Source organism: Gymnoscopelus microlampas, assembly GCF_963454915.1.
Source record: "Gymnoscopelus microlampas genome assembly, chromosome: 10".
Classification (NCBI taxonomy): Eukaryota; Metazoa; Chordata; class Actinopteri; order Myctophiformes; family Myctophidae; genus Gymnoscopelus; species Gymnoscopelus microlampas.
Genome location: NC_139947.1, coordinates 25,103,155 through 25,115,257, shown reverse-complemented (window position 1 = coordinate 25,115,257; position 12,103 = coordinate 25,103,155). Strand labels below are relative to the sequence as shown.

Here is a 12,103-nt window from a genome sequence, read left to right as displayed (position 1 = left end):
CCCAAGCGATTTCTATTCGAGGCATATGCTGAAACAAAAAAAGATAATTATTCCAAATCCATTAAAGCAGGACTAAAGTGTAAAACATGAATCACAATAAAATTATAAAATCAAAAGAAAGTTGGTCAAAGTTAAAGAAAAACAGATCAAAACACTGAAAGACATAAAGAATATGTGACCTAATTGAGCAGGCGGAGCAACAGAAGGTGAGAAGCCACGTTCTTGCTGTCGTACGACGAAAAACAGCGGACAAGCTGTCTGACTGTCTCAGCTATTTTCGAAGTGCGACACAGTCCTGCGAGTATGAATTTGGCTTAACAGTGGGGTTCGGCCATGGTCTACGTCCGGGGTAAATGGAAAGTCCCATGTGGAGGGAGGAGGACAGTGTCCTCTCAAACCCAGAATCTGTGTTAGACATACATTGTTCAATCATTCATCATTGCCAAAGACAATTCATATGGCGATCTTTTGCACAGTCTTAGGTAAAGGAAAGAATAAGCAATTTAAGTTAAAGAGGAAAATCTTTGAATGTATGCATAAGCTTTTCTGGGTGATGATGGTCCAAATGGCTTCTACTATCAGCTGATTTATTATATTAATTAAAAAAAAAGGATTCCAAATCACCATTTGTCTTAAAAAACAAAGGCATTGTGATAAATACCATATATCGCGTTATTATATAGCGAGTTTTGGTATTGTTACATCCCTACAATTAACATTTTACTTAATTTGATTCAATAACTAATTCAGAAATGGGGTAAGCAGAGGTTGGGGTGGGTTGGGATGAGGCGTTCCTGTTGGGGCGCTTGCGGGTGCGGCGGGTATGACGTGTGTAGCGTGTGTAGCTGTCCCCGTCCACCAGGGTCTCTGGAAGGGACTGGAGGCGGGTCTCTGGAAGCATCAGAATGAGGATGAAGCAGATCATGGTACAGCACAGGAAGAGGACGTGATGGAGGAAGAAGCCCTTCTGGTTGTGGAGCTCCATGATGAAGTCTGTCACTATGCCGAAGTTGGCACAGGCCAGAACCAGGCCCAGACCGCCACCCCGGATGACAGTAGGGGTGATCTCAGCACAGTAGAATATGCTCAGGTTGGTGACCGCATAGGAGGCGACCATGCCGATGAAGGAGAAGGCAAAGTTGATCGTATCCAGCACAATGTCGGTTTCTTCCAGCTTTTTCCCCAGCAAATCGACGATGCCCAGCTGCAGCAGCGATGCCAGCATGGTAATGATCATGAAAATGAGCAGGCTCCAGCGCCGGCCCATCATGTGCACTGTGCAACACATCGCCATGGTGGACATCATGGCAATTGCCACCATGATGTAATAATTGGCATAGAATTTATGGAATATCTGGGTTTCCACGGCCATAGTCAAGCTATGGTGCATCCCATAGCCTGTCAGTGAATTGATGCAGAGCACAACAATGTTCTTCCACAGGTTATTGGTCCCGATGATTTTCAATAGCCAGGTCTTCTTGGGTTTCTTTTGAAGAACCTTCTGCAGTTCTGCAAGAAGTTGTTCTGACTCTAGCTCTATGTTCGCCTGATTTTTCTTTGCAATATGACTCATGATCCACTCGTTGGCCCTGGAGTACTGCTGCGTGGCCAACAGCCACCGCAGTGACTCAGGGAAGATCCATATGTAAGGGATTACAAGCAGCAATGGGCAGATTATGACAGCCTGGAGGATCTGCCAGTCACGCCAGAAGAATGCCACTATTGGCATCAGCAGCTGACCGAGCAAAATCACAAAAACGCTCATCATGGTCACCGTGAAACGCCATTCCGGAAGACAGAACTCAATTCTGAGAAGATAGAGGGGAAGTATGATCCCTGCCAAGCAGAAGCCCTCAAGGAACCGAAAGATGACGAACATGGCAAAGTCTGTAGAGAGGGACACGGTCAGACCAAATAACAATAAGAACAGCACAGAGAGTATCAGCACCGGAATACGGCCAAACCAGTCGGCGAGAATGCCAAACACCAGGTATCCAAAGATGCTTCCCATCGTTAAGCATAACCTTGCATAGGGGACCCTCAGTGCTTTGTCACATACCAGACTCCACTTGGTAATCACATTCTCCACAAGTCCATTTTCCAGCGTGAATTCCCATTTTTCACAACCCGTACATTGATCCTTATTACCCTTCTTTGTGCCAGAAATTTGTTTGGCATAAATGACCGGTTGAGTGCTGTTACTATTTGGACCATGAAATGAACTGGAATTACTAATACATGTTTTGCTTGGTTGGGCAAGATAAAAGTGATTTGAATGTTGGATGAACCCAATAAATAACGCTGGAATCAATGTCAGGACAATTAGCCATTTCTGGTATCTCCCAAATCCTCCGAGAAATGGCAGAACATGGTCGTCGACGCTTGTCAGCGGGGCTTGGTGAGATGTGAAGCCGTCGGCTGGACTGCCGAGCTGTCCCTCGGACATTGCAGTTGTGCTCATTGCAGGAAACAGTCAAAAATCTAATAACTTTCATCCAAAGGAGGACACTGCAAACCGCAAGTAGAATATTTATCCAGGACCAGTTTTTATGGTGGTGGTGGTGATGTCAGTTAGTTCATCTCCATATTTGGGTATAAACCACAGACAGACAACATAGATTCATGGAATGCATACATAGAATATAGAACAATGGGACTGTGTTATTATAAATAGTAATAACACACAGTCATACTATCCATCAGTGTCCTTGTTCAGCTTTGCCATTGGGCCTTGATATTGATTACGTCATCCTTTTGTGCATGCTGCCAGTAGGATGAGGAAGTAAATCGCAGAATACTTTTCACATTTTGTGAATGGATTTTTTCCCCTCCACATTTTTTGAGTGGTGCCAACCACTCCTATCTGACTTTGTCTATGTGTCCGTGTGTATGTCCGTATGTCCAATAAACAAACATTGATGACAACATCAATACGGGGCTCATCAAAGGCACCACTCTCTTCACAGAGGGTGTGATTTTTGAATTCATAATGTCAGATCTGCACTCCACTGAGCGCACATTTCTCAGTCAAATTTGTGCTTGAGTTGGAGTACTTGCTCTTAAAAATACTTAAGTATTCAAAAGTACACGCTTTTACAAATACTCAAGTATTCAAAAGTTAAATTTTTAAATTACATTTTTAATATAAATGCATGCTGTATTAAGATTTTCCATGAAAAAAAGGCAATCATAGTGAAAATAGCAGATCTACAAGGCAAGCTCACAGTGTGCCACTATATTTGAAATACAGCTTATTAATTCATAATGTACTTTTTCCCTTCTTAGAAATATAGGGGAGTCAAAAGTACAATATTTGTCTTTGAAATGTAGTGAAGTGAAAAAAACAACAGATACTGAAAAGTTTATGCCCAACGTACAGTACAGTACTCAAGTTAATGTACTTTGTTTCTGCCCACCACTGTCCGAGGGTGGGCTATAGGTACTATGTACTGTATTAACATTGCTTTTAATGCTGTCAGTAGCTACTATTTCTGCATTTACAGTGTTTTAAATTGCAATTTAAATGTACCACAAACACTCAATATTGCAGATGTGGTGCTTTATTTTAAGCAGTGTTAATTTAACTTTCTTTAGGGACAAAGTTCAAGTCCCATAACTCTCACGCAAGAGAATGTATGTCATTTCTTCACAATGAAATAGGGCAGTGGTTCTCAAAGTGGGGTCCAGGGACCCTCAGAGTTCCTTGAGGGGGTTCCAAATGGACCCTTACAGGTCTGTAACTCTTGAGTGTGTTCAAATGGGACGAAACAGACCCATAAGGGTCCGTTTGGTCCCATCTGTACACTCTCAGAGTTATGGGGGGTGGGGGGTCCTTGACTTAAAAAGGTTGAGAACCACTGAAATGGACAATCCACAGTGCAGTTGGCTGAGCAAGCCCTGCTCAACTGACAGCAATGTATAATCTTAAAAGTTCAACCCCCCCCCCCCCACCTCCAAACCGGTGTGTCACATAAAATGGTGTGCCAGGTCTGGTTTGAACATACTTAGCTGACCAGGGTCCGCCAGGGCTCTATACTAGGTCCACTAGCATTTCCCTCTACACCAAATCACAGCCTAAAATAGCTGATCTACAAGCTCACAATGTGTTGTGTTGCGACACGTTGTGAGCTTGTAGATCTGTAGAGATTTGTAGATTTTTCAGAATAGGGACGCTAGGGTTCATGTTCCTATCACCCTACAGCGTCACGCTGGGGGTGAAGAACACTGGTTAAAAAGGACATTAATAAAAAAAGGGGGCCATTAAATAAAGTTTTGATTCACCCCAGGGCCAGGTGCAAGATTGTAAAAGGCGATAGAGACAGTGAGCGACTGCAATAGTTTCACTGTGAGGTGTGTGGGCTCGCATCATGTCCTACCTTTTTGTCAGTGCAATTAATTCCTCACTCCCAACCAGAAAAAAGAAAACCCAACTAAATCTCCTTATTACACAAAATAAAGTCTTAAAGGCAATTTGTACAGCATTTCATATCACACAAGTTTGAGATCATTCATTTTCACTCCTCACATTTGTTATGTACACTTGTTGTATAGCATCGGCATGTAGCTATATGTACATTTATGCATATTCACACCACATATATAACACTCCTATGATGTATACATTTGCCGACTTGCACATCAGCAGTAATTACTATATTTATAAACACCGTTATATGAAATAAGAACCAGTGTAAACGTACTTAGTGTTCCTAAATATACAGAGTGGATGAAAACACTTAAGATTTGCATATACTCTTCATATCACCTTCATAAAGTATGTGCTTTGTGAAAATGTTAGGTAAGCTCTCTAGAACTATCTTTACTAAACCAAGTGCATGGGGTGTACGCATGTGATGCAGTTGGATTCTTCACACAAACAAACTTGCATCTGCATCAAAAACACCTGTTCCCTTCCCATACTGGGTAAGTAAGTAAATACACACTCGATGTTATCTGGTTAACAGATGAGATTGGTAAGAGATGTTAACACCCTCCTTAGGGCGAGATTATCCTTATAGGGACTTGGTAATGACTCAGGACGTCCTGCCACAAGAGGTTAGGGGAGACCTCCGTGGTTTTGTCACTGAGCTAGGACTCCAGCAGTAAGCAGTCAAGTGACAAAGTTCAAGTCCCATAACTCTCAGACAACAGAAAGTATGCCATTTCTTCACAATGAAATAGGGCAGTGGTTCTTAAAGTGGGGTACAGGGACCCTCAGAGTTCCTTGAGGGGGTTTCCTTACAGATGTATAACTCTGAGAGTGTAGAAATGGAACCAAATAGACTCGTAAGGGTTCATTTCCATCTGTACACAATCAGAGTTATGGGGGGGTCCTTGAATTAAAAAGGTTGAGAACCACTGAAATAGACAATCCATAGCACAGTTGACTGAGCAATCCCAGCTCAACTGACACAAATGTATAATCTTAAAAGTCCCCCCCCCCCCCCCCACCACAATCAAACCAAAATGCAAAGTACTTCTCCACAAAATGGATCGGAGAACTCCGTGGCTTTGTCACTGAGCTAGGACTCCAGTAGTAAGAAGTCTTCATTGTCGTTGGGCGGCAGCATGAGCTGCTGTTCGTAGTAAAGGCTCTTGGCGTAGTTTACTTCTTGAGAGATTTTGATGGCGAGACTCTCACTCTTCACGTGAACCTATGAAGAGAGCAGTGTGATCAATGTGATGGAAGACTGGGAAAGCCAAAGACCTGTGGGGTGTTTGGTTTTTATTGGAGTAAAAGTCATAAGTATCCCAAAAATACACATACTCAAGTACAGATAGAAAAAAAGTACTTTAAGGCATAGTATGTAACTTTGCCCTTTGTTTACATAACAAAACAATATATCATTTTTTTTACCAATCATTTCCCTCTAAGCCAGCACTCATCAGCCACTGAAGTAGTGTGGTGGTGTTTACCTGCTGTTTTCACTGTCACAATTCCTGTGTGAATGTTTGTTAATTAATATGCAAGAGAGCGCCCTCTAATACAGCTCTCTCCGAGAGAGAGGCCAAGTTTGAATCCTTGCTTACAAACAGCTAGAGAAGTTACATAATATACCTTTAAGTACGGTACTCAAGTAAATGTACTTTCTTTCTGTCCACCACTGCGTGACACTACACAACCAAGTATGCGTCAGGCATGCGGTGTCTCACCATGGGCTTCTGATGCGAGGGGCCAGGCATAGCCACGCCGCTGCTGGTGCTCTCTGCCTTCTTGGTGAGCTGAACATAGACTTTTCCGTGGTCCTTAGAGACCAGGCAGTGGTAGAGGTCATCGTACTTGACCTCAAGGAAGATGGCCTCACGGTCCACATACTCGCCAGGTTTCAGAAAGTAAACCACCTTGGAGGAGATGAGCACGCAGTAGGTGTCGATGGGCTCCACTGCAATGAAACTGATGATGGGGAGGGAGGAGGGGTGTCAGAAATGTATCCTTCATCTCAATACTTTTATTAAAAAGGACCATACCGTTTTTTTGTTTATACATCTTAGCCCGCTGACCACAAATCACACAAATGAACTAATTAACCACTGATTTAGCAGATGCTCTTAGCCAGAGCAACTTAAGAACGCCAATCAACAATAATCAAAGAAAGAAAGTGCTAAAAAAGTATTGTTATCATCGTGCTTATTTTTTCAGGATATAATAAGGGGTAGGACAGAGTGGATAGGAGAATCTTGTTGTATACTTGTACTTGTTAACACATTGAGTGCCAAAAACGGTCCGGACCGTTTTTGAGAAGCTATGCGTTATGTGCCATAAATGGTCCGGACCGTTTTTGGCCCATTTTTTAATATATATTTTTCCCACGTGGGGCGCTCTAACGAAACTTTGGGATCATCCAAGGAGTCTCTACGAACGAGGCCGGGTGTGGATCCATGTCAAAAATGCTTCCGGTCGGCCGCTCCAATGTTAACTCCTTGACTAAAGCCTTAATATCTCCATTTATTTTTAACGTGGTGGAAACGAGCCGTTTTCGATCGGCGATCACTCTGCAATGGAGGATCGCGTTAGAAATATTATTGTTCCAGGCGTTAGTCGGGACCCTCCGCCGTCTCGCACGCAGGTTTTGTTTACATGCGCGTCCTCATCGGGGCTTCTACAGCACGAAACATATCAGCGTAAGTGGATGGAAGATATGCTGGCACAAGATGTACCCTATTTTAATAAACCTCTGGTACACAATGTGTTAACTTGTTGTTAACTAGTTGTACAAACTCTTGTTTTATTGTTTTATTGGATCTTGTTTATTCGATACACTTATTTGTTCTAGCTCTTGCTCATTTGATTTTCCTATTTGTCTCATCTGTTTAAGAAAGTAGGTGGCTGATATATTGCACTTTTACCTTAGCGCTAGGTACACTCTTGGTTGCTTGTTTTTGAAGAGAATGCACTTAAGACTTCTGGTGATTAGTAGTTTCGTTCCCTACCTATGTTGAATGCACTTATTGTAAGTCGCTTTGGATAAAAGCGTCTGCTAAATGACTGTAATGTAAATGTAATGTAATGAATCAGAGCAGCAGGAGTGGAATTGCAGTCGCAAGTCAAAGCTCTCCATCTACCGGTCAATCTTCATTCCTACTCTCACCTACAGTATGGTCATGAAATGAAGGTTTTCTCAGAAGGGTGGCTGGCATCTCCCTTAAGCCCGATTCATACTTCATACACATGACAGAGCATAAAAGAGAGTAAAAGAGTGCTAAAATTCTTGGGTTGGTATCCTAATTTATATATAACAGATTTTCAATTGAAAAACTTATCGTGTCACGGTTTTCAGTTAAAAAATTATTTCTGCTGAGTCATGCAACTAATGGCCTAGTATTGAATGCCAACACCTTCCTCTCGTATCTCAACTGTCTCCCTCTAAGCTTTCTAAATAAAGAAAGAAAGAAAGAAAGAAAGGGTGAAATCAGAGAAACTTACAACTCAGAGTGTATGTTGTCAGTGAGGCGGAACAGTTGCTCCTGTCCATCGGCCTGTGTAGGGGAGAAGCGAGGCAGGAGGCCCTGGGGCCCCTTACAGCAACGAGGCTTCCGGACCCTCTGCACACTCAGCCTGCAGGGAGACCAAAAACAGACGCTTGTAATGCAATGCAACAGTCTGGAGTCAGCAGTCACAGTGAAAAAGGCAATAATAACAATACTAATAACTAGAAAATGTGCTCAGGTCTCTGCCAGGTCAGGTAGATTATTGTTTAAAATCAATGTTCAATTTTCAAAGCAATGTTTAAAATCCATCGGCCTCCTGGGGGCACTAAAACAGACATGAGTGAACTTTCACGACAATAGGGCGCTGTGTTCATGATTTGAGGAATTTTGCTCAATGCGAACCACTCCTGCAAACTTTAGAATAGATGCATATCTTAGTGGAGATGTGCAGGATGGAATATGAAAAATCGGATAGATCAGTATTGATAACATGCCCATAGAGATAATGTAATAAAGCAAAATCGGCCTCCTGGTAGCGCTATAACAGGCCGATGGGGCAGACGCTCTGCTCCGGCATCCAGTGAGTGTGTGTGCACAGTTTCAAATCGATCGTTGCGGCGGCGGAATTTAGGCGCTACAACATTGAAACGCACCGGTGAAGCGTCCTTTTGTGCACCCCTGCTCTTTTGCACGACAAAATAGGGCATTAATGAATTATGTAAACACAAGGTTCTGCCTTACAGCGACGATATACAGTAATGACATATTCAGCACGTCTATGATGATGTTAAAATGAGAAAAGGCTCCACCTGTGGTTGCTGAGGCTGGCCATATCCCTGACCGTCTGCGCCGTCTCCGAGGCAAAGTCCAATGCACCGGCCACCGGTTTAGTCACCGTGCCAACCAGGCCTTTGCCCAGGCCTGAAAAGAAGCCGCTGACGCCACCTTCGGTCTTCACCCCTTCCACAGTGGAGGTGATAATGCTAGTCATGCCACCAATGATACCTGAAGAACATAAACACAGTTTAAGCACTTTCAATCTGGTGTTCCTATTTTGGCCATGTTCAAACATTTTCAATCGTTTTGTTTTTGAAAATAGAAGCTCTACAAGCTCACAACGCGTGTGACGTGTTGTGAGCTTGTAGGGCAGCAGTTTTTGCCGATCATATATCTGTGCCCAAGGAGGCTGAAACGCCTACGAAAACGCATGCGAAAAAAGACTTCAGTGTGCAAGCTCCTTAAGTCTTATGTTTTTTTTTTACCTTAATTGATCTATCTAAACTCTTTGATCAACTGACAAATGCAAGACAAGTAACAATAACAGAGTTACCTCATTAACACTGATAATAACACTAACAGACATCTTCGCTGGTGTGTTGTTGTTATAGAACAGGTTCTGCACAGTCAACAGTCTTACCGTGAGCCAGTCCATGGATCCCTGCCACCAGATGCTCTCCGCTGGTGGCTCCGTGGTATCGGATGTACTCGCGTTCACTCTGGTGTCGGTTGTCCATGGTCTTGCCCAGACCGTCCGACAAGGTGCCAGCGAACTGACAAAAAGAGAAGAGGGAATGACAGGAGTTCAATTGCATTCGTGCCACAACATTAGAAAGCTCACAACATAGCCTAATGTAGCTATCCTGGTTGATAATATAAGCATGTCTTGTTATCATCATCAACGTAGTAAACATAGTTTTGTCACGCAGCACCACGTTCACACGGCACCATACAGATGCAGATGCATACAACAGAGAGAGGGCGAGAGATACCCACAGAGGGGGATAGAGATGAGAGAGAGAGCAACAGTTATAAAAGACGCAGTTTGTTTGATGTTACGTCGTCAGTATTATTGGAGCATGCCTCAATTTCGGACTCAGGGAACATTGCACAGAATATGTCTGTGCAATGGCGATTGAGACAACGAGTTAACCGAAGTACTCAGAAATACCAGGGATTTGTTTTGATGTAGAAGCTGCTTTGTCTCTCGCTTTCACTTGTCATCTCGCGGATAGAACGATGATAGCTAACTGCTCACTGATGTCCTCTCTTCAATGTTCCTCCACAACAGCAGAGAGTGATAGCCTAGGCTTCGCTCATTAGTCTGAATGCGTCCCCTGTGTGTGGCATTGCCATTTAAAGACCATTGAAGCATTAACTTAAGACCTTTTAAGTCTTTCTAACGCCTTATATTCACATAAATTAATACTTTTTAAGACTTTGTAAGGATCCCTGGAAACCCTGCCATGTACACCTAATAGTGAATGTTTCAAGTTCAACCTCTCTAACCACAATCTCAAGCAAAATGCGGACAAAAAACAAACTATAAAACAAAGAATAAAAGCAGAGTAGTGGTAAAGGGAATCAAAGATGTGAGTTTAAAAAACGTGGCGCACCTTGGCAGCAGAGTTGGACACACCATGCGTAACGTTGCGGATGAGGCCGCCCACGTTTCCGTACTTGATGAGCTCGGACATGCCCTCTGTGACATCATTGAGGAGCCCCATGGGGTTTCCCAGGAAGTCTACCGAACCCAGGATCTGAGCCGCCTGGCTAATCAGCTCCTATTCGGGGGGGGGGGGGGGGGGGGGGCACAGCCATAGATTATTCATTTCATTAACTCCTAGTTTTTTTGTTGTTGACGCATTCCTAAGCCAATAATTTGATGCCCGGCAGTGGTTCCGGTAGGAGACACAAATAGTCTCCTTTGTGTCTCCTACCGGAACCGCTGCCTACCAGTCCGCTGGTCATCAAATTATTGGCTTAGGAATGCAACAAAGACAAAATCCATTAATTAATCTCCACGGTGTGACTAATCCATAGAAAACATTTTTTTTTTTGGGTGAACTATCCCTTTAACCAAAAATGTATTTAAAAATAAATTGTAATCTTGCTCATGTATACATTTTTCGATTAGACTGAGATTAACCAAGCCCTGTATTATACTTAGTTGTACAATGTTGCCGTGCAAAGACTGTGAAAATAGCTGATATACAAGCTCACAACCCGGCGCATCCCAACACGTTGCTTGTAGACCCGCTATTTTCCCTATATATATTTTTTTATAAGCGTTGATCAACCATAATTGAGCCAAAATTTTAATCGGCCAGCCCTAACCGTGTCGGGAACGCTCCTCTCACCTCTCTGAAGTGCTTGAAGATGTCATTAATGATGATCTCCTGGGTCTCGTAGGGGTGAACCCTGGTGAAGGGGTACATGTTGATCACAGCGTCCTCAAAGCGAATGAGCGGGAAGCCCAGGGTTCCCTTGAGAGCCTGTGGTGAGTTTAAGATACAATGACATTGAGAACAAATACTGTGTGAGTGCAGTGGAAAGTGACAGCACTGGCAGTACTCAATAGGGAAAATCTACTGTATGCTGCATCTAATTTGGGGAATTATGCTCGGTTATGGTGGCACACCAAGTTGTAATGAAGGCATGCACAACCCTACTTACTATCATGTCATGCTACTTTTATTACAGTGATTGCAATTCAAAACATTGTAAGCATTTGGTGTCCCAAGTCAAAATGTTGCTGTTGTTAAATGCATTACCCAACGTCTTTGTATCAATAGACCAGTGGAGTGGATGTAAGACTTATTACACTTATTACAGAAAGAATGCTTGACACCAGAGAGGATGGTGGGAAAACTAAAATGAACATTATTTTACATGCAATTGTATTTACTGTAGTTTTAGTTTCAACTAGTTTTTATTTATGTTTCAGTTGAAATATGTTTTAATATATAACCTTGGTGGATGTTGACAGTTGCCTTACCTTTAAATCAGCAGGGAGCTTGTGAGAGGTGAACACACTCAGTTTGACCTGAGGCAGGCTGATCTTCAGGTTCTCAAAGTAGTACCGTTTGATAGCACCTGTATCCTCGCTGGGCCGCTCGTAAAGATTCTCGTCCAATCTCTCCACCTCTGGATTCCATTACACATTGCACAAGGATCACAGCATAAATTATTCATGAAACTCAATTTATGTTTTGTTACTGTTAAATGAGTCTCAGCGCCACAGCTAACTACAGTATGCTCACCTGCATCCGTCTGTCCGTATCCAAAGAAGCTGAGCAGCTTAAGCAGTAGCTTCTCCTCGATGATGACAGTGAAGCGTCTGGCCGTCACCATGAGATGCTGTGGAAATACGCAATGACTATCGGTTTACTTTCCA

General features: G+C 43.0%; 2 protein-coding genes across 5 annotated transcripts in view; both read right to left on the bottom strand.

Annotated features, from left to right (window-relative positions):
* Positions 1 to 724: 724 nt before the first annotated feature.
* Positions 725 to 1,879, bottom strand: LOC311053258 (solute carrier family 22 member 23-like; the record flags this gene model as incomplete). The annotated part of the gene is made up of 1 exon (XM_084068719.1): positions 725 to 1,879. One exon carries the CDS (start codon positions 1,877 to 1,879, stop codon positions 725 to 727), a length of 1,155 nt encoding a protein of 384 aa, XP_083924845.1.
* Positions 1,880 to 3,542: 1,663 nt separating this feature from the next.
* Positions 3,543 to 12,103, bottom strand: part of vps13d (vacuolar protein sorting 13 homolog D) — a 68,249-nt gene continuing 59,688 nt past the window's right edge. For all 4 annotated transcript variants that reach the window (XM_084070204.1, XM_084070207.1, XM_084070206.1 and 1 more), the window contains 9 exons: positions 11,970 to 12,066; positions 11,705 to 11,853; positions 11,067 to 11,201; positions 10,323 to 10,490; positions 9,347 to 9,479; positions 8,739 to 8,934; positions 7,925 to 8,056; positions 6,154 to 6,394; positions 3,543 to 5,654 (listed from right to left, as the gene is read on the bottom strand). In XM_084070204.1, coding sequence (XP_083926330.1) covers positions 5,523 to 5,654; positions 6,154 to 6,394; positions 7,925 to 8,056; positions 8,739 to 8,934; positions 9,347 to 9,479; positions 10,323 to 10,490; positions 11,067 to 11,201; positions 11,705 to 11,853; positions 11,970 to 12,066 — 1,383 coding nt within the window. In that variant the 3' untranslated portion in view covers positions 3,543 to 5,522. The remainder of the gene's footprint in view (positions 5,655 to 6,153; positions 6,395 to 7,924; positions 8,057 to 8,738; positions 8,935 to 9,346; positions 9,480 to 10,322; positions 10,491 to 11,066; positions 11,202 to 11,704; positions 11,854 to 11,969; positions 12,067 to 12,103) is intronic.